Genomic DNA, 22044 nt, shown 5'->3' on the forward strand with positions numbered 1-22044 from the left:
ACATTTGCAGTTACAGAGCTTGTCTTCCAAAGTAACCATTATGCATGATGGAGCCCTGCTTTCCTGGAGATGGCTAAACATTAGCCTGCTGATAGAAAGCAGTGAATTAATTCCTATTTTGCTTTGCTTGTGCACACAGCTTTTGCTTTACCTATTAAACTGTCTTTATCTCAACCCGTGGGTTTTCACGCTTTTATCCCTCTGTCTCCATGATCCTGCTGCAGGGAGGGGGAATGACCAAGCAGCCGTGTACTGCTTAGCTGCCTACTGGGCTTAAACCACAACACCCTTTTACAGAATCTATAAAGTATTTTCCAAGAGTTCAAAACCTGTTACCTTCGACAATTATGCTTAGGAACACAAGTCAAGGAAAATTACGGGAAGAGAACAAAAATAAAGAACATCAGTAGTCTGAGCAGAGGACTCCAGTTTTATGTGGAAACAAGGAAGCTGAATTTTCGTGTGTTTTCTAAGGTGTACAGCTGACATATATTTAGATTTATCAAATTATTAATAAAACAAAAGAAAAATCCTCACAGTATTCTTAGGCCAAAGTAGTCATCAATATACTAGATGCAAAGAAACAAGTATCATTCAGTTGTAACAATAAAAACTAAGTCCATCAACACAGTCACCAGTCTGAAATAAGGCAGGGAGCTATAACATGCTATTTACTATGAAATACTTGCTACTAAGAAAAAAAGTGCATTAAGCATATTCATATGCTTCATACCATACATTACCATACATTAAATCTAAATGTACAGAAATCACATACATTAATGCAGCCATTTATGGCACAAAGAGCCCTTTCTCCTCTGCCAATTTCTAGTATTCATCCTTTGGAGGGGCACAATTGTAGGAATTGGATGTGAAAGACCACTGGGAAAGATTAGCTGCAAAAGGGTATATTTACAATATAAAAACTTTAGTTACTTGTAAGACTACTATTCCAACCAGCACCTCAGTGTGAAGCAGTATTTATGGCAAGTAACATAAGAAAGAAAAAGACAAAAAATGCAACTATGTATTTAAGAGATGATTCAAGGTATCAAATTTCCAAAGTAAACTAAGGACGCGGGAAAACAGTTCGTATGAAGTACTTCAGTACCAAAGACTGTATTACTGATATATCTTACGTGCTTTCCATCAAGACATATAGTCTTTAAATTCTGTGTTTGGCAAAACATACATAGTCGTATGTCAGGAAAAAGATTTACTATAGAAACACCTTCAAAAGATTTTGGCCAGGAGGAAGGATCATATTATGAGAGGAAAAACAAAATCAAACCCTACAACTGATGATTAACATAGCAGAAACAGAAATTTAACATCAAGTTTTTAAGTACGCAGGAAGCACATTTATTACATTTAACACAGGTAACAGTGAAGAATAGTAACTTCTTAAATTGCTCCAGCTTAACTTTAACTTCTTATATTTGCCACCTAACAGACCTCCAAGCATATCAGAGCTGACAGAATAACTGAAATTTTAACTGGCATTTTCTCTCAGTTTAAAAACAAAAAAAGAACACCCAAAAAGCCCACCACAAACCAACAACATGAAAGGAGAAAAAAAAAAAAAAACAGAACATACACACAGATGGTTTCAAATCAGTAGGTGTGAGAATTCCAGGGATGCACAGATTAGAAAATCTGAAGATTACTGAGAACAGGGAATTGGATTTTATATGAAAATTGCCAACAGAACTCATATGCCTTTCAAAAAATGGAAGCAAAGTCCAATTTCAGTTAAGCAAAGATAACTCGTCATTTATTTCTTGAATTGCCAGCTGTAGCCATTTTAAAATAAATGGGGAAAAAAAGAAATAATTTGCTGGTTAAAAATATTAAGCAGAATAAACTACAATTGTTGCAAATCTAGTATGTTGATTCCTCTGCCAACCCACTTAGGTGTTTTATTTACTTATGTTTGCATACTAAAATTATAATTTGTATTAAAATACAAATTCTTGTGAACTTCAGCAGAATATTCAGGCAATATTTGCTGGTTTAAAGTAAAAGAGCCTTCACTATCCACAGGGAAGAAAAAAAACAAAAAACAAAAACAACAAAAAAAAAAACCACAACACCATAAAATTAATGCAATGACCTCATATGGATTTAATTACTAAAAGTAGAACACTAACACAAGCTGGACGTGTTGCCACTGTATAGATACCAACACCCACAATCATATTCCCAGAAATATTCTCATCAGTAATCTCCAACCTGACTCTCAGAAACGATAAATTATTTTAAAAGCTTAAAACACATTAAATATGGTATTTTGGAATGTGGCCGTGCAGCCAATATCCTCAAAGGCAGCAACAATATCAACAGATCATCAAACATCAAGGATTAATCTAGCAATAAAAGAACATGATGTAAAGCCTTACCTACTCTTGAAAAGCATCTACAGGAATGCCAAAACTCAAGAACAGGTAAGGGGACTTGAAAAAAGAGGTAATAATCTGCTGTCATCATTTTTTATGTTACTAAATAGACACTTCCCAAGGCAATTCCCATACGAAGACTAAAAAGGCTTAACACCAGTAATTATCAAAATATTACAGCTAAATAGTTAGGTACCCAATACAAATGAATCAGTAGCAAAATGATTGTGTGGAAAAACGTCAATCTTCTCCACAGGTGAACATTCAGAATGTCACTATTTAACAGTACAAACACCATCGATGTTGCTATTTGACACACTCTCACACAAGCACACTCTCATAGCACAAAAAACGCCACCTTATCAGTTTTTTGTAGGTTCTGTTCAATTCTAGTTTGGCCTATAATTGAACTATTAACTGAAGGCCAAAAGGTTCCACATGGTATTATTCTGTCATCCAAAACAAATAACAGGAAAAAAAAAGGACAAAAAAGAAATGTCACACAATGTGATCACATGCAGCAATTCCTTTCCAAACTGCACACTTTCCTTCTAAACAAAGAAGCAGAAGGATGCATGACTACAAAGGACAAAAGTATTCTAGCATCATTAGACTTCTAAGGCTGCGTTAGCTTCTATTTTCGTGAAAAGGAAATGCATTTCTATTAGCCAACAAAACCTGAATATTCTCATGAATTCCATTTTTTTAGATTTTTCAAAGTGTTTCTATAAATCATATTATTTATATATATATTACAAAAATAAAAAAATCTTTAGTCTCTCAACATTATTAGATGCTTTCCAGCTTCTATTATTATGTTTTCTACGCTAACATTGCCCAGATACAAACCATGTTAGACTAAGCGACTCCTACAGATTTTTAAAAGAACTACAGTGTAAACCTGTTTACCTTACCAGAATATAAGGTAAAGAAGATAAGTAAAAATACACTGCTTTAGTCATTAGTTAACCCCTATAGCACAATACAGTATTAAAACATTACTATATTGCAGCTAAAAAGCCTATAGCAGACAGCATCAGCTTTTCTAATGCAAATGTTAGCTTGATGTAAGACTCAACAGCACATCGATTTCACAACAAAATGAAGTTTTAAGTTTACATAAGGGCTTACTTGGACTTTTTTTTTTTTTTTTTTTTTTGTAAAATGACATTCACAACACATGAGAATTGAAAAACAGAAGAGAACAGTATAGACTAGACTAGAATATTTCAGTTGGAAGGGACGTACGGAGCAAACCTTTCCACTAGAATAAGCAGGAAAATGTAATATGTAATACATAATACTTCACAAGAAACACTGCTATCATTTTGTTAGTCTTTGTGTATATTAACTTTATTTTTTCAATCAGGTGACTGCTTCCAAACTTTCTGCAATTATAATTTGATTTTTAAAAAGAATCAGGTCCCAAACAAAAAACAGCTTACAGCTTTTGTAAAGGCTTTAGATCTGAAGAAATTAAGGATTTCTGGTGTATCAACAACCAAATTAACACAGATTTCACAATTTCACATATCTAAATTTACTAAACATGATTTCTACAAATTCTTTAATAACTTGGCAGTGTTTCAGTAGCATTTCTCCAATAAATTTTGAAAAATTAAACATCCCAGGGCCAAATAAGCGTTGCATTACTGAGCATAAAAACGGACATAAGGGAAGACTTTGTATCAACCTTGAAAAGCCTAAAGACTAACCTAACAACCAGTTTTCTCCAGAGGATGTATAATTTACAACTATGAGTGTGGGCAAGCTCCAAAAATTTCTTTTAGCATCCAATAGAAAGAATCACCATAAAATGACAGAAAGTTGGCTGCCTCTTCCTCAGCCAAAACAGCTGGAAACACAGCCATCTGATTTCTGGTTAATAGCAGAAATCTCACATTCCAGTCATCAGTGAAATTTTTCTTGATCTCAGTCAAGCCACTTCACAACATTAGATCTGTTTGGGGTTTTTGTCCCCACAATACACACAGAAGCTTTTATAATCTGAAGTATCTAAGTTAAGAGAGGCAACTTTAGCAGTGATATAATGGACATAAAGTAACCCCCCAAAAGCATTTGTATTTTCAAATAGTTAATGTTTTTAAACTAACTGATAGAATGCTTTTACTGAACTTTATGCAGTGAACAAATTAAGCACCTGACAAACTCAGCAGGATGTCTCCCTTTACTGAGGAGCATAAGAAATTTTCAATATTTAGTATTATTCAACAAACACTGCTGCATGTCAGATACCTAATGTTACTACAGAAATCCAGATGCAGTCCTCAAGTAATTTAAAGTGCAAATGGAAGCAAAGAAGAACTTATTCAGAAATTAATCCTGGATTTGCACGTTACTTTTACAGTTACCAAGTCGATGTCTCACAGACAAAAAAAGAAAAAAAAAAAAAAAAAAAAAAGATCTTTTTAGTAAAGATCACTTGTTAGTCAAAACTATGTAACAAACATAACAGGCCACACTAAAGCTATTACAAATTTGTATGTCTATCCACATTTGACACAATGTCTCAAAGAACACACTGAGCCTAACCGATACTTCTGGTAGGACACACATAAGTAACGGAAGAGTAAAGCGACTGACAGTTCTGGGAAAACCCCTGAGATGCACGAGAGATGATAGCAGCAATTCAGCTGGTTAGGGATGCCTGTTAGGATTAAGTTATGCAACAGAAAAACTGTGTATTTGAAGACAGGAAAAATGTGAAAACCAGAAATACCTTACTTTGCAAATACAAAGCTTCAGGACTGAAAGCGGTTAACAACTTACATTACTTCAGCAACAGAGACCAGGCTTCCAGTTTCATCCACTCAGAACCCACTGTACGAGACAACACTCCAACAACATGAAGTTTTTACTTGCCCTCTGAAGAGGCTCATACCTCCCACTAGTGTTTTTACAGACTTCCATGGCTACACTAGCCATCATGCCATTACTAGTCATTTTCATATACTTCAGTAGCCACAAAGGAGAAACTACAAACTAGGCACAGAGTAGATTTATCTTCCAAACCAATCTTGACTTGACAAGTAAATTTCCCACTGCTAGTAGCAGCGTAACAGATTCTTAGCATTGTTATCTGGACAAAGACAGCTGTATGTCAGATTGCAGGATTAGATACTTTTTTTTTTCTGTTTCCTTTCATAAAATTATTAGGCTGGCACTAGTGACAAAACCAGCAGTTCCTCTGTTCCTGCCTCTCTGTACACATATCGTTGTGCAACCCTTCACCTCCTGCAGCACAAGCTCAATCACAAGGTGAGCCAGATCAGGGAATTAGTCTGGATTACAGCAAACCATTTTTGCCAAGTTAAAATTAACCCAGAGCAAGTCTCTAATCTGTTACCACGAGAGACTATATAAATAATGTCGTCAGCGTGGCAGGGAGAACAAGCACACTGACCAAACCGCCTCCTTTGGAGACTGAAGTGACCATGACACCGCAGCCAGTACCACATGGAGAAATGCAAAGCACTGCGAGTTCTGCTTCAAAGCCAATTACTGCAGCCTACTCAACACGTGATATTCCTCACTTTCAGATGACAGCCAGCACAACCAACCTGCCAATGTGATATAAATCTTACTTGTGACTTCCAGATAATCTCCATTACGTTTAATTTCCTTGTCTATGCACAAGCATTTTCATACTGCTTTCTAGTTCTTCATAAAGTCAGGTTTGGAATAAAAGCACTCTCTGAGCCAGGCGCTGGTCACACCACGGGAAGTACAGAGTACAGTTTTGCAGACTTGAAGCAAAAATTCTGCACTTGCATGCTGCAAGTAGGTTGCACTATCATTCTTCAAATTAGTCTTCTCAGAGCACAGGAAGAATCTTATTAATGTTCATAAAACAGCTTGTTTAGTTTTTTAAGCTACTTCAAGACCTTTTTCTAGTCACAAACACTCTTATTGACAGACTAAGAGGCTTCATATTTTCCACACAGATAAAAATCAGTTTAAGACTCTGGTTACAAACTGTATTATTTTAATCTCCAATTAATTTATCTGGCACTGTTATCTACTGTGGTAACCAGATACAGTCACAAATCACTGTAAAGCATCTCTTTAGAAAACGTTTAGGGTATTACCATTTTTGTAAAAAAGCATTTTTGATCATTTCTGCTTAAGATTACCAGGTGGCTGAAGTTCTCAAACCTTACACTGGAATATTTTGACACAAACATGAAGAAAGGGTGGAGATTATGAGCAGTACCTTGGCTGCCATCAGTCTGATACAGGAGATGTTGGGGGTGAGTACCAAGAGATAGTAGGCAAGTAGCTGATTATTAAATATTCCTCCTCTCAGAAGTCCTAAAATACACATTGACTGTATTCGCCAGTATTAACTAGCTGTCATTTACTTGCCAATAGCTTAATATAACCCATTTCCTCTGTACGAGGAGTCTGGCTTCTTTGATTTGCTCTAAGGTGGTACAACACATCCAAGACCTAGAACTAAAACTAGCCTTCAAGAATAAAGACATACGGTAACTGCAAATGTCACTGTTTCTTTTAACTGGCATTCTCATGAGAATCTGCTCATTCAAAATAGAACCCAAAAGAATGAAACCTATGGTATCTTGGAGTTAAAAGTAATTATTTTATGAATATCAATTAAAAGAAACATTAACATTTACACCTACCTAAAGCTAGTATTTTCTACAAGTACAAGAGATACCAGTTGAATTATCCTGACACCAAAAAACATGGAGGACGCAATGAAGTCAAAATTACAGCTTTAAAAAATAGACACATTAAGGCAAAATTCTGACAAATATCTGAACACCATGGAGCAATCAGACAGCTGATTTCCTTACATTTAGTAGTTTCCTTACACTTTGCACTTGTGGCCTTAGGATTAAATGATACAAAGCTCAAAAGTAGGAAGATTTAATGGAGAAAGCATGAGCACTGAACTAAGGAGTATATGGGGTAAGAAAACACTCACAGGTCTACACAGGGGCAAAAAAGACCTATAGTTTCCTGTCATACACTCTGAAAAGAAGTCAGTAATTGTAAAGATGTCAAATGTTAACAGTCTACGTATCCAGCATTTGCCATAAACAAATTGGGAAAGTGACGTTATTCTTTTAGCTATCTTATGTTAATTCCACTCCTAGACACTGCCTTGCTGGGGGCGGGGGGGGGGGGGGGGGCAAGAATAAACCCTGCTGTTCCCGTCAGACTGAAAAAAAAAAAAAAAAAAAAAAAAAAGACGAAACCGAAGAAGCCACCCAGTGCTTTACAACCGTTTCCAAACTCGAAACGGCAGTAACTCAAAAGCTCTCCTGACGATCCGGCCACCCACATCCCAGCTTCAGGCCAAGCAGGGGCTGAGAACACAGGAAGGTGCCGGCTTCGCGTCCGCCGCATCCTCCTCCACGGCCTCCGGAGGGAAACAATGGGGAGCGCTCCGGGGCACCACCGCGGGGGGAGCCCGCCCCTCGCCCCCCTCCCACCAGAGCCGCCGCCAGGCCGGGGCTCCGGCCGGGCACCCCGCCTTCGCCTGGCCTGGCGGGAGGAGGGGCCGCCCAGGCCGGGGCGGCGGGGGAACGGCCGCCCTGCCCTCCCCTCCCCTCCCCTCCCCTCCCGCCTGAGGGGACGGCGGCCGGGCACCCCGCGTGGGAAGCGGCCGGAGCAACAGGCACCCCTGCTGCGGCCCGGGGCCGGGTGGCAGGGCCGGCGGGAAGGAGAAACGTGTGTGTGTGTGTGTGTGTGTGTCCCCGGGGGGGAAGTCAGGACCCGGGTGGGAGCGGCTCCCCCGTGGAAAGCGCAGCCGAGGAGACAGCCTCCCACCAGGTCGCCTGCAAGGCGGCGGCGATTACCACGAGAGGAGGGAAAATAAAAAGGCACGGCAGCCAACGGCTGCTCCGACACAGGGCAAAGCACCGAGGTCCCTCGCGCAGCGGCGCGGCAGGCCCCGGCCGCGGCGAGGTCTCAACATGGGCCCCGTGAGGGAACGCTCCATCCCCGCCGGCGGCCGCCGAAGGGACGGGCGGAGCGGGGCTTCAACACCGCTGCGCCCCGCCGCAAGGGCGTGACGGGGCCTCCGCGCTGGGGGAAGGGAGCGGGCACAGGTAAACTCCCCAAGCCCCGGGAAAAATGGGGGATGGAAGAGGGGGGGGGGGGGCGGTGGTAGCAGCGCCATCTGCCCGGTAACGCCGGCCAAGCTAGCGGCAGGGCCCGGGCGGCGGGGAGGGGGGTGGCACCTGGGCAGCCGCCGCCGGGTTACATCACCGCCCCCCCGGGGCCCGGCGGCGGCCGCCACATGGCAGAGGCAACGGGGGCAAAACCGCGCTGCTCCGGCGAAGAGGGAGGGCGGCGGCCGGGCGAGGAGAGGCGTGCCGCCGCCGGGGGAGAAGGGTGCACGCCCGGGGCCGGGGGAAGAGCCGCTCCCACAGCCGGCGATGGGGAAGGGTGGTGGCGGCCGCCCGTTCTCGCCCGGGAGGGAGCCCGGCGCACGTTACCTGCCCGGGTGGCTCCCCAGCTCCCGGTCGCTCAGCGCCGCCGTGTAAATCTTCCGGTATCTATCGGCCAGGGCCTTCCCGGACAGCAGCAGCTGGTAACGGCTCCGGCAGCCCAGCGGCGGCGGCGGCAGGGCTCCCAGCCCGCCGGCCGAGCCTTCTTCGGGCCCCATGGGCCCCGCCGGCAAAGAGCCGCTGGAAAAGAAGAAGAAGCCGCCCTCGGCCCCGGCGCAGGCGGCGGCTCCCGCAGAGGCGGCGGCGGCTGCGGCGCTCATCCCCCTCCCCGCCCGCCCCCTGGTTGGCTGCGCCGCCCCCCCCCCCCCGGCGCGACGCGGACACAGGCGGCTCCCGGCTGCCGTCACCGCCGGGGCCCCGCCATGGAGAGGCCGCAGAAGCCGCCGCCCTCGGAGCTCCTCATCCACCCGCGCCGGGGCCGGGGTGCGGGTAACACCCCGCTACTCCCCTCCTTTCGGCTCGGGGCCACGGCCACCCGCCCACGGGCGCAGGGCTCGCCGGCCGCTTCCTCCCGCCGGCGGGCGGGCGCGCCGAGCCGTGGGCAGGACCGTGTGCGTCCGGGACGGGGAAGGGGGACGGCGGGGGGGCGCGCAGCCGCTTGCTTCCCCCTTCCCGCTACGGCGGGGCGGGGGTAAGGCGGGGTGTGTGTGTGTGGAAGGGGGGGGGGGGGGGGGGGGCCGCCGCTTCCCCTCCGGAGTTTCTCCTCGGCGGCGCCGCCGCCCTCTCTCCGCGCAGCCGCCACGGCCCCGCCTCCCGCCGGGCGCATGCGCCGCCCGAGGCTCCGCCCCTGCGCGCCCCCCCCCCCGGGAAATCCGGGGCTGAGGGGGCGGGTGAGCGCACCTGCTGCGGGGGGGGGAGGGGAGGCCGGTCCCGGGGATCCCCCAACCCACGGTGGCGTGGGGCCGGGCTGCGTGGGGGGGGGTTCTCCTCACGCAGCTTTGTCCTTCGGCCCGTGGAGAGCGTGCGTCTGTGAGCCCGCCGGGGGGGTTCTGCCGGCGTCCCGCTGAGCGGGGGGCGCCCGTGGCGGCCGTTCGGGGTGCGAGAAGTCTGGTGGGAGCGGCCGCGGCCCCCCCTGCCTCACCGCCTCTGTATTTTGTAAGGCTGGCGGGGCAGGATCTCCTCCGGGAGGGATGGCCTCTCGTTCCTCATTCTCACCTAACTTAGGACAAGTTTTCCTTGGGTTCACCGCTCCCAGCCTACCTCACCGGCTTTTAGCGGGTACGGGAGGCAGGACAGCGGGCACCCCTCCAGTGCCTCGTGGTCTACTACCGCCTTTCACCCAGAATATGTATCTTCAAGGCTCCTACATCGTTACTTTCCATCTGTTGGAAGTGTAGCCCTGCAGTTTTGCCACGCTTCCTACTGCTTTACACAGCTGCAAACTTCAGGTGTACAGACCAGAGTACACGTTCATAACAACAACAACAACAACAAAAGTCCGCATGCCAAACGTGGCTTGGATTGCAGTCTGCAGAAAACTGTCATCTAAAGAAGGGTGCATGCTGTCATACTTTCTCCTTTTTTTTTTTTTTTTTGCTCCCCTCCAAAAGATGGCCTAAGTAAAGCCTGGCATTCATCTGATTCTGAATGCTGATAAATATTTTTGCAAACAATTTATTTCTGCGTAACAACAAATATATGAGAACTACACAACTGTCATGTCTCTTAAGCTTGTGTATCACCCACCCATGCTTAAGCATTCAAGCCAGATTTCAAGTACTTTTTTTACAGAGAACTGGGTATGTCAAAACCAATAAATTCATACAGGTTTTCTCAAAGGTAGCTGCCCAGGTAGCAGAAAGACAGCCAGATTGGTGCCATCACTGAAGAAAAAGCTACTTTCTGAATGCAGTTAGAGGCACCAGAGACTATCTAAGTAGAATTTAAAATAATAACTACATTAAAAGCTTTCAATTATAATTATTGTGCCATAGTGGGAGGGTAGGGAGAAAAAAGAGAAAATAAATAACCCATCAGTGATAAAAGGAGCCACAAGAAAACAAGCACCATGTTTTATGGTGCTGACCACCACCAAATTACATTCTCTCTGAGAATAAGAATATTAAGTTTTTCTAGCTTCTTTTAGGGATTGCTTAAAATAATTCCTATAGGCAAAAACCAGAAAACAAGACAAAACAAACAAAAAAACCCCACGCCTTTTTAGCTCATTTTCATGTTATGTTGTAAGTTGCTACTTTATATCCAAACAGTAATTTTTTCTTCACCAACCACAAACTGCCTGACAAATGGGATATCTTCTAGTGTAACATTGTCATATCTCAAAATTATTCTTCTGCACAGATGCTGTTGTAGCCATTTTAATGTGTGTGACATAAAAGCTAGGTGCTGGCAAACTATTATGAAAGTGATGCAATTTATTGCAATTCTTGCATATTGCTCCAAACTCTAGAATTTGTCTGGGCTTGTGTTGTACAGAGCCACACGCAGTGTGGTGAGCATTACTCTTTGCAAGCTGCAACTGCTACTCCACATCTCTTTTTAACTCAGGTCTTTTTGCTTTTGGGTGAAATCTTCCTAAGTGTCCATGGTGCAGAGTCCATCTTCCATAAGCTTCAGCCTGCCAAACACTACTGCTCATCACACTGTAACTAGGATTTGCCAAGCATGAACAGTTCTGGACCTTGTTATAGTCCCATCTCGAAGCTCTCTTTTTCACTCAAAATACAAAGCTGTCTTCAGTTTGTGAGTCTATTAATGGCACCGGTTGGGAGCTGGTTGTTCAGTCCTCATTCACAGCCGTATTTTCACTTCTTGTTTGGTCCTCAGAGGAAGCCACCTTTTTTTTTTTTTTTTAAAAAAAAAAAAAAAGAAAGACTTTGGTACTCCTAATTCATATTCTTTCTCTGAGACTCATTCTGAGGAATAATACCAGTACCATGCCATGTAAGAGCATTCATGAGCATACATTTCATCCAGACCAGATCTGATATTGACTATACTCCTGTAGTTAGATTAAAATTATTACAGGTTTAAATTTGTGTGTTTGTTTTATTGTTTGCTTTAAAAAAATAAACAAAACAAAAACCCCTGGTAGCACAGTTTTGGAGAATCTGCATCAGATTAGCCCTTTGCTTTATGTAGCTGTAGAGTTTTTGATCTAGTAGTACATTTGAAAGATGAATTTCTTATACCATCAAAACAAATTCAGTCGAGTGAAAGCTAGTATTAAGTGCTTCGTAACCAGAATGTGTCTTACTTCTGACAATACTCAACTCTCCTTGTTTGTTAGCATCTGCTTGCTGTTATAGAATGAAACACTTTGCCAGTCAGCCTCTCCCTTTTACTTTAAGGTGGGGTTTTCAGCAGTTACGTTCATTCACTTGGCACCTTCGTAAATAAGTTTTAGCAGAAAAAATTGTTCAGAAGTCATCCAGAATCAGAGTCTGACAGTCTGTTTTGTTCACTATCACTGTTCACATGTGTCATGGTTTGAACCCAGCTGGCAGCCACGCAGCCACTTACCCACCCTCCTCTGCCCAGGGCATGGGGGAGGGAATTGGAGGGGTAAAGGGAGATTTATAGGTTGAGATAAACACAGTTTAATAATTGTAATAAAATAAAACAACAACAATAATAGGAAGCACAAATGGGCAATGCACAAGGTGACTGCTCACCACCCACCAACTGATACCCAGCCCGTTCCCAGCTAGCGATCCTGAAACACCAAGATCCCACAATTGCAATCCCAGAAACAAGAGAGCCCCCCCAACTTTCTGGCTGCCCCTCCTTTATATACTGAGCATGATGTTACATGATATGGAATATTTCACTGGCCAGTTTGGGTCCAGTGCTCTGGCTCTGCTCCCTCCCAGCTTCTTGTACACCTGCACACGGGCAGGACATGGGGAGTTGGAGAGTCCTTGATCTCTCAGCAACAACTGAAAACATCAGTGTCTTATCAGCATTCTTCTCATACCAAATCCCATACTGAATCCAAAGCACAGCACTGTTCTTGCTACTAAGAAGAAAAATTAACTGTATTCCAGCCAAAACCAGGACAACATGGATCAGCATTGTACAAATCTGAGCTTCAACACAACAGAACAAGAATTTCTACCAGGTAATTCAAAAGCTCCCATATCCTGCATGACTGGATGCAAAGAAGAAATTTCCATGATTGCATAACCTAACCCTTATACTTTCCAATTCTATATCCAGGCCTTGTTTTTTCAAGCTTTCAAAATACGATACAAACCAATACAGTAGTTCCTTCACAAGCAAGCAGGGAGTCTGGAATAAGATAACTTCAAAATACTAAACTAGACAGTTTACGTATCAAATTGAAGCCAGGGAGTTATGAACCACAGAATTCAGTACTTCTGCAATAAAACTTGCAATTTACTATGAATAGGTGATGTTAGAGTTCTTTGTTCACCTAAAGCAACTAGCTCTTACCATCACATTTTCTCCACAAATAGGACTTAAACCAGTAATAATGGGGTGGGGGGAATTCTTCTGGTCACTAAGCTTCTGTCACTGTTCAGATGTGTTGTGAGGATGTTAATATGATTAAAGGGACCGTTTTTCATCACATAGTTCCAGCAAAGCTAAAGTCTATTTTGGCATACTTACTCTAATGTACATTTATCTTTAAGTTGTCAGCATTTCTTTTGAGACTTCATTATTATTGGGGGCAGGGGGAACACACCACACCAAAACCACACAACTTTATGATGTCATTCTTGTTCTGCTGTTTTTCTATTATAGAGTTCTTTTATGATAAAAAGCACAGGACAGGCACTATACTGCCTCCATATTAAAGACCAGGCCTTCTTCTTCATTCCTACAATGGAGGTGCTTGTTCCTCCCTGTCCAATTGTTTTCCAGGTCAAATAGTAATACTAACTTACTCACCTTTCATTTCTATATACATCACAAATGAAGGAAAACAAAGCTCAAATATTTAAAAAATAAAAATTATTTTTTAAAAAAATAAAAATTCAACTCTCCAAATGTATTTGCTTTGTCACGTTTCTTGCAAGTTGAGTTTTCCCAATCTTAACTGTAGAGACATGCTAAAAGAAAACAAAGAAAAAAAAACCACTTTAATTTTTTTCTGCCAGCTGTCACAAATCCCAAAAAGCTTGATAAACCAAAAGTCCCTCTGCATACTCCTTCACCCACTTCTGTCCTTATACTTTCTATTGTGCCAGTGCTTAGACTTTAATTCTACCTTAGCCAAATTCTGTTGTTTTCTCCTTTAAATGCTTTCTTTAAAGCTCACTTAGTACACACCAAAAAAATCAGACAAAGTAAAAGCTTACAGCTCCAGTATTTCATAATGCTGAACCATATATATCAACTCTCAAGATGACGACTTCTTTTAGGTGGGAAGATCAGAAAAGAAAACCCCAACTTACTTCTGCTGTGGTGATATGACTGTCATTAGAATAAATAAAAATAGGTACACATTCAAGTAAATGTGGTGTTCATGAGCAGCTTCTTCCTTTCAAGATTGTAGCAAAGAGTTATTTAACAGTATTTCACCAGATTTCCTCTTACAAGGACATTCAGACTCTTTCTACATATATTTGTCTAAACCAGCTATGCATTACATGAAGACACTCACAGTTGAAGAAATATTACCAGGGTGTAATCTGCAATCACCCTGAAGAGCAAGAAAAGTTACCCAGAACATTTTAACCAATAGCACTGTAGTCTATTAATGAAGTGGGAAAAAGTCAAAGAACTAAAAAAATATTAAAAATCCAAAAAGATTAAATATTAGCAATAAGATATTATTGCTTTGAAAATATTATGTAGGTTAAAAGGAAGATATAATGTGGTTTGACATTCAAATTTGCATATGCCAGTAAGCTTTGAAACCAGACCTCGGACTGAAACTGGACTGAAAATTGGAAACCTCAAGTCCTCCGATATAACATATGGAACAATATTCTATGTGACAATCCAATAAATAACAAAATACAGACTAGGATACAATCCCATTGAAAAGTCCTACCATAGAAACACAGGACTGGAAAAATGTACTTGGGTCATCAAGACCAGTCTTCTGCCAGAAATGATGCAATATACATGAGAACTATAAATCCTGCATCCTTTACAAGTCATGGAACACCTGAATTCTATTTGAAAATAAATTGACTTAGCAGAAAAAACTCCTAGCACTTCAACCATGCTAATCTGTAAGCAATAATCTTGTGTATGCTAAAAAGAAAAATGGGATGAGATTGTATTTCCATTTATACTGCATTTTAACACAAGACTGTAATCACATTGTTGAGACTTCTCAAATGGATAAACCAGGCCAATTTTAAATTAAAATTGCAGACTCAGAGCAGGGTACCAGGGATATATTTAGGACAATCATGTTGTCAGTGAAAGCTTTGAAAGTCTAGCTAGAAAACTGAAGGGATGGTGCTGTGATCACAGAAAAAAGCAGTCTAGGGTGCAACTGCTCAAAAACCCCATAGTTATCCATATTTTTAGTAACTATAAGTTACTTAAAACAGTTTTCTTGAGCAACTGGAAATTAAATTAAGCCCTTCCAGGCTTTGTGTTGTTTTTAAAATGCAGAGTCCCAGGGTTCAATTAACTCAATAGCTTAGTGAACTCTCTCATCTGTAAGTTCAAACACACAGAGACTTTCTACACATGAATCATCACATTGCATTTACTGAACTCTGAGCTCTATGCATATACCTGTTGCCACACTAGTCACATTATTCCTAGTGGGATTTTTTTCTTTTTTTTTTTTTTTTTTTTTCCTCTTTCTCCTCCCTTGTAGACTCAGAATTACTAAGGACTACTACATTAGTCACATGACAGATTACTTTTTACTGATGTGTATCTGTAGGGCAGCCAAAAGCAAATTCCCATTTCAGCTGGTCCCGAGAACAAACACTGTTCCTGATATTTCTAGGAACATGTAGTAAACAGTTAAACCAAAAGGCAAGCATGCAACCCACAATTTATTATTCTACTTAGACTTTAACATTTTTCAAATCATTTGGACAAAGCCTAACCAGCCATTATTTGTGGGACATTCTCCATCTCTACTGCTACCCATGCTAGACTCCACATGTGAAGGGATGGATTTTTCTAGGTCTGCTATGAGGTACTTCAGTTTCTCATACAGGTTAGTAACATGCTTATAGTGCATTGGGAATTGGGTCTTTGTTCTAGAAGCTTGTGACTGACCTGATAAGATGTAATGGATCTTACCTGACTGGCTTCCTCAATCCTTGCTCTCCCTTCCACTACCATTCCTCGAACTCAGAATTCAGAGTCCAATCAATTCTCTTCTCCCCAAAATTCTTGTACTACAAGTGGCTTTTCTCACCTTTATTTAGAAGCATCAGATGCTGTGCCTACAACAGTTTCGAAGGCTTTGTTCTGAAGCATTTTCTTCATATCTCCATTCTGCTCTAGCTTAATCCAAGTCCTGTTGCTGTTCTATGTTTTACCTTCTTTCCATTGTTTTTTCTTAAAGATTTAGCATGATTTATGTACAGGCATCACTTTTGGAGACTCTGAAATCTCAGATCTTATGGTTTAGCATAATTTGACATCTACAGGTTCAGAGTCCATGAACTGTTTATAACATGTAACATCTGATGTGGACGGATTATCAAGATCTCTTCCTTTAGTTGGAAAATTATGGGAAAAAAAATCCTATGGGTATTTTCATAGCCAGTGTGATACACGGTCTCTCAACAGATGCAGGAAAGCCTCTGAAAATTTGCCTTCCCTCTGAAAGAGGTGCATTTCAAAGCAAGTAGTCTGAGTGCACAGGAATATGCTACTTTCTTGCATCTTTGTCTTCTGGAGTCAGAATTTTCTTCTATTTCTTTGTCTCTGACATGGAGCATAACTCCACCATTCCTTATTCATCTTCTCTGATAGCCTTTTTACAAAGCAAACAGGGTGCAGATCCTCCCTAATAATGAGTTATTAGATGTGACAGCAGTCAACCTTAAAGCCCACGCTGTGAAAGTGTCTTCTCTCTCTTTACTACCAGCTTAGGCCCACTGAAGAAAAATTCCTCTTTGTTGGGAAGTAAGTCCTAGGTAATACAACTAAATTGACGTGTGTGACTTATTAGGCCCAATCAAGAGACCAAGTACTGAGTGAAATAGATAGGATCTTTCACTTGTTTCCCTCCGTAACGTGCATACACACACACAAGGGCAAGAGCAAAGTCCACTCACATTAGGTGGGGATGATTTTTAGCATTCTCTCACCGGGGAGGGGGAGTGGGAAGGGACAATTTTCTCAACTCAAAAATAATGTTGTATTGTCCAGTCATTTGTAGCAGCATACAAATAAACTGGTACAGCTTCAACAGCTTCACAAGATTAGTTGAGTGCTCATGCTCCCTGCGGATGAACTTGAGAACATACCATCTGTATCCTATGCCACATCTTCCACTTCCCAGGAAATTGTTCTGGTTGTCTTAAATGAAAGGTTATCTTCATGTTTGGTTTTTCCCCCAATTTCTTGCTGAATTTGTTCTATTTTTTCATGGACTATTTAAATGAATAGCCATGCCTGAAGATATGAGATGGCAGAAGATTAAAAAAATAATTAAAAATAAAACAAAAACCTCCACATCCTCTTTATTCAACTATTTGAAGAGATACAAGAAATATAAGCTTGTGGTTAAAACTCAGTATTTGAATCAGAGTGGATTTCAGTGCCCTTCAGTATTTCATATTTGGAAGAATGCTATAGTCAGTAAGTTAGTGGATCCCTAATGAAGGAACATCTGCACTGATCTAATTCTAGGTATGCCATATTTCAGCATGTTGTAGTGTGACTAGTGAAATAATTTTCAGAGCTAGAGTTAACAGATCAAGATGTGTTTCATCCCTTCTAACCTGTTGTGGTTTAACCCCCAGCCAGCAATTAACCACCACACAACAGCTCGCTCACTCTCCCTCCCCCTCAATGGGATGGGGGCAAGAATCAGGACAAAACGTAAAACTCATGGGTTTAAGATAAAGACAGTTTAACAGGACAGAAAAGGAAGGGAAAATAATAATAATAATAATAGAATACAAAAAGCAAACGATGCACAATCTAATTGCTCACCACCTGGTGACTGATGCCCAGCCAATCCCCAAGCTGTGGTGTCCCCTGGCTAACCCCCCAGTTATATACTGGCCACGACATCATATGGTATGAAATACCCCTTTGGCTGCTCTGGGTCAGCTGTCCTGGCTGTATCTTCTCCCACATTCTTGTGCACTCCCAGCCTCCACTGGCAAGGCAGTATGAAAAGCTGAAAAGTCCCTTGACTTTGTATAAACGCTGCTTAGCAACAACTAAAACATCAGTGTGTTATCAACCTCGTTCTCATCCTAAATCCAAAACACAGCACTGTACCAGCTGCTAGGAAAAAATTAACTTTACTCCGGCAAAAACTAGGACGTAACCCCACAGGAGTTTAAAACAACAGATGAGAAAAGTAACCACCTCTCTCTCCCCACCTCCAAAAACGTGCCAAACATCTGTCATCATTTCCTTCAAAAAGTGTTCTCTACGGTAATATAAGAAAAAACCCACAAGGATATGTACTGTAACAGGGGAGGAAAGAAAAAAAAAAAAAAAAACCAAAACAAACAAACAAACAAAAAAAACCCCCACAATTTAAAAAGGAGGGGAGGGATGAGAAGACAGTAGTTCAGGAACCCAGTCTAATTAGAATTCTCCTAGAAGTTATTACAGCAGGAGAGATACAAACAAGAATCTAGCTCCATTTACCTTCATATAGGCAGCACACTAATAAAACGACAAGAAAGCACACTAAGAACACCCAAACCAAACAAAAAAAAAAATACCCAGAACTTCACGGATCAAAAGAATAGTTGGAATTTTTTGTTGTTGTTTTTGATGTGAAACTGTATGATCTGAAGCATTCAACTTCAGTTGCTCATGAAGAAGAACAGAGTAGCCTATTTGAAGTGTGTCACATTTTAAGGAAATCTGCTTCTGAAAAGTTACTAGATTCGTATGAGAAATCCAAGGGAGAATTTTTTGAAGCATTTACTAAATAAATGAGAGTTCAGTCAGAGATATGCTTTTAGAGGACAATCAAATCTCTAATTTGGGACCAAATTGTAATATGGATCAAAAACTAACAGAAAAGAAAACTGTCAGGATTCTCCAGACAATTTAGGAAAAGTGTAGACTTCAGTAACCCAAGTACACCTATATCATAGATTACAAGATCTGACAAGAAAATAAAGTGTTATCACAACAGACTGAGCTAGCAAACTACAAAGGTACATACAGGGATTAAGTGAGATCCATACACCAAGAGATAAAAATACAAACAGAAACATCTTTGCAAGAAGTAGAGCATATAGTATGAGAAGAAGCAGACCTGAGCACCATTCTGCATTTGAACAGAGCTTTTGTATTTGGGATAACCAAAAATCCCATTGAAATTTAGACAATGCCCTAAAACAAACCATGTATCTTCTTGGAACATATTAAAATCATTGTTTGGACTGAAGTTGTAGCAGCTGTAACAAAAATTGACTTGTTCAAGAAACAGCTATAGCCAGTGACTGAAATGTTACTCTGAATATGAACGGAACACATGCCTAAGTGTAATGGACATTTTAATGTGTATTTCAAATGTCATTAAGAGTTTTAAGATAAAGAATAATTATGAAAGCAGAGAGGTAATATGATCAATCTTTGGAAAGATTCATCCTAATTTGGATGTCTGAGAACTAAATACAGGTTCTTGAGGAAGAACCTTAACACCAGTTGTAACTTATTAAACAGTTCTCAATTTTGCTATCCATTTTAAAATAGCTTCTGTTTTAGAGGGAGGAACACCTGAAGACAGAAAAATCAAGAAACCTACCAAGAGAGAAATGACACAGGAAAGGAAAGACTAAAATTCCTGCAAACAGATAAAATTTACAAAGAATAAATGATAGTACAGTAAACAGAGCAATGACAAACAAGGAAAAGTAGGGTCACATCAGAGCACTAAGGTATACATATACTCAAGAAAATGTCTGTATCCATCAACATTTTTTACTTATGAATCAAATGCCATTGACCCACCTACATAAAGTTATTTCCTTGGAGTACTTACACTGTCTTGAACCAGTCAGGCACTTTTCGTTCCATTAACACTTAGGACAGATGTTAGGAAGATCTACAGGACTAAGCTTTTTAAAACTAACTAATCATAGAGATGAACCATACTAAGAACTCTAAAGGCCCTGTCTCAAGATTCAAAGATTTTATTTTTTTTTTTTTTTCACCTAGAGCTATCCTAGTGTTTAAAGATCTTTTAAAATAAGAGAACTAGAACACTAAATTTATGCTAGTATCAGAAGTACAAACAGAATGACGACAATGATTACTCTGTAATTATTTTAATGTCATTTCTTAGGTAGCAGAAAAGACTGCAGTGCTAGACAACCAAAGATGAAATAACATTAGTTATGCTCTTATATAAAATTAGGTCTCATGAAATATATCTTCTTTCTTTGACAGAACTATTTGCATAGGCTTCCAGGTTAGTACTACACAATATTCCAACTCCGATATCAACACCATGTAGACCATAAAATAAATAAGTTATTAACAAGCTGATTAACAAGTACTTCTTAAGATGTACCAGTGTACATGGTTTATTCTTTAACAGAATTTACTTCTGCCACAAAGAACTCTTCTACCATTGACCAGATTCCAATTCCACTCTTATACTATACAGTAACTCAAAAATTAGTGCTGTACCAAAAAAACAAAACAAACAAAAAAACCCAAAGCTACATGATATTTTCATTTTACAGTCAAGATACTTAGTACATTTTTTTTCCTGAAAAATAATATGCTTTTTAATACTAATATTTTTTTAAAAATTACCTCCATTACACTTTTTTTTTTTTTTAAGAGAAACAAGACCACAACAGGAACCCTGTACAATTTCTGCAATTAAACAGATAATCTCTATTTTATAAACTAAAATAGAAAATATTATTCAGTTCATCAAGCAGACAAAAGCCTACTACTAGCCTTTAGTTCACACATCATCTCTCACCTTCCTTTTCTGTCTCTTCCTACACCCAATAACATCATTTGCTCTGAGTTTAGACTGTCTTTAATGTTATCAGCTGGGAGTCATATACCTTAGCTGATTCACAGCTGTGTACCATTTTTTCACAAAGGGAGGCAGGCTATTTTCTTAAGTCCTTAAAGAATTCATACTCTGTTACCATAACATCTAATCACAGTGTTGTATTAAAAAGGACTTAATGTAATTCTTGATTGTGGAATGGAGATGTGAAGTGATTCTATCTTTGTATACCATGTTGTTGAGTTATACCTATTCCTTCTGACGTACTCCTTACTGAGTTTAGATTGCCGGAAAAAAGTTTGGATACCTGCTAGCAAGACAGAAACATCCTTCAAGTTCCAATATAAAGATGCTTAGCTGGAACAAGGAATACATCTGACCCTATCTAATGTCCATGGCCCAAAGGTCAGTGAAGACATGCAGGATCTTATTATATTGTATATTTCTTGGTATATCAAAACCACTATTCATGTATATGTGTTATATGTTTCTATGAAGACATTAAAGAAGTATTTAGAAATAAATGATTCATCAGCAAGCATCAATATGGGCAACTATGATCTCTGGTCATAAAATTTAAGGCTTTAAAAATAGCAACTTTTAGAGTAACAACTGTGTAAACTACATTATAGTGTTTGTTGTATTAATGCAATTAGGAATCAAAGATGATGGCTTCTCAAATATTCTGTGAAAAAGAGTGTTCACTAAATCACGTTCTGGTTATATAAATTTAATACCAGGCTAATATTCTGTGTTGCAGAATTCATTAGTCATCTGGTGAAGGAGCAGCCATGCTTTTTAAGTAGAAACTATTTGGGTTACATCTGGATCTGTTTACACACCCTGTATTTTTATAATCTACAAAGCAAAAAGTAGAATGAATTAATATGTTATAAATTTTAATATTGATATATTCCTCTTCTATATTTTTAAAACAAACTTTTTAATTTATGACTGACTGACTACTGAGTAGCTATAGAGTAGGTGGATTATTAGACAATTAGTTTAATTTTGAATGCTCTCCTTTTTAAAAACTGGTGTAGCACGTTTACTAACTAAA

The 22044-nt window shown here is 40.6% G+C and overlaps 1 protein-coding gene across 14 annotated transcripts in view; it reads right to left on the bottom strand.

Moving 5' to 3' along the window:
* The window catches only part of MYCBP2 (MYC binding protein 2), a 199575-nt gene extending 189938 nt beyond the window's left edge, over positions 1-9637 (bottom strand). For 13 of the 14 annotated variants that reach the window (XM_042806211.1, XM_042806215.1, XM_042806222.1 and 10 more), the window contains exon 1: positions 8885-9637. In XM_042806211.1, the coding sequence (XP_042662145.1) occupies positions 8885-9156 (272 nt within the window). In that variant the 5' untranslated portion in view covers positions 9157-9637. The remainder of the gene's footprint in view (positions 1-8884) is intronic. The other variant, XM_042806223.1, reaches the window with a different exon arrangement.
* Between the last annotated feature and the right edge of the window lie 12407 nt (positions 9638-22044).

This window comes from Tyto alba, unplaced genomic scaffold (assembly GCF_018691265.1).
Source record: "Tyto alba isolate M040663 unplaced genomic scaffold, T.alba_DEE_v4.0 Super-Scaffold_45, whole genome shotgun sequence".
NCBI classification, from domain to species: domain Eukaryota; kingdom Metazoa; phylum Chordata; class Aves; order Strigiformes; family Tytonidae; genus Tyto; species Tyto alba.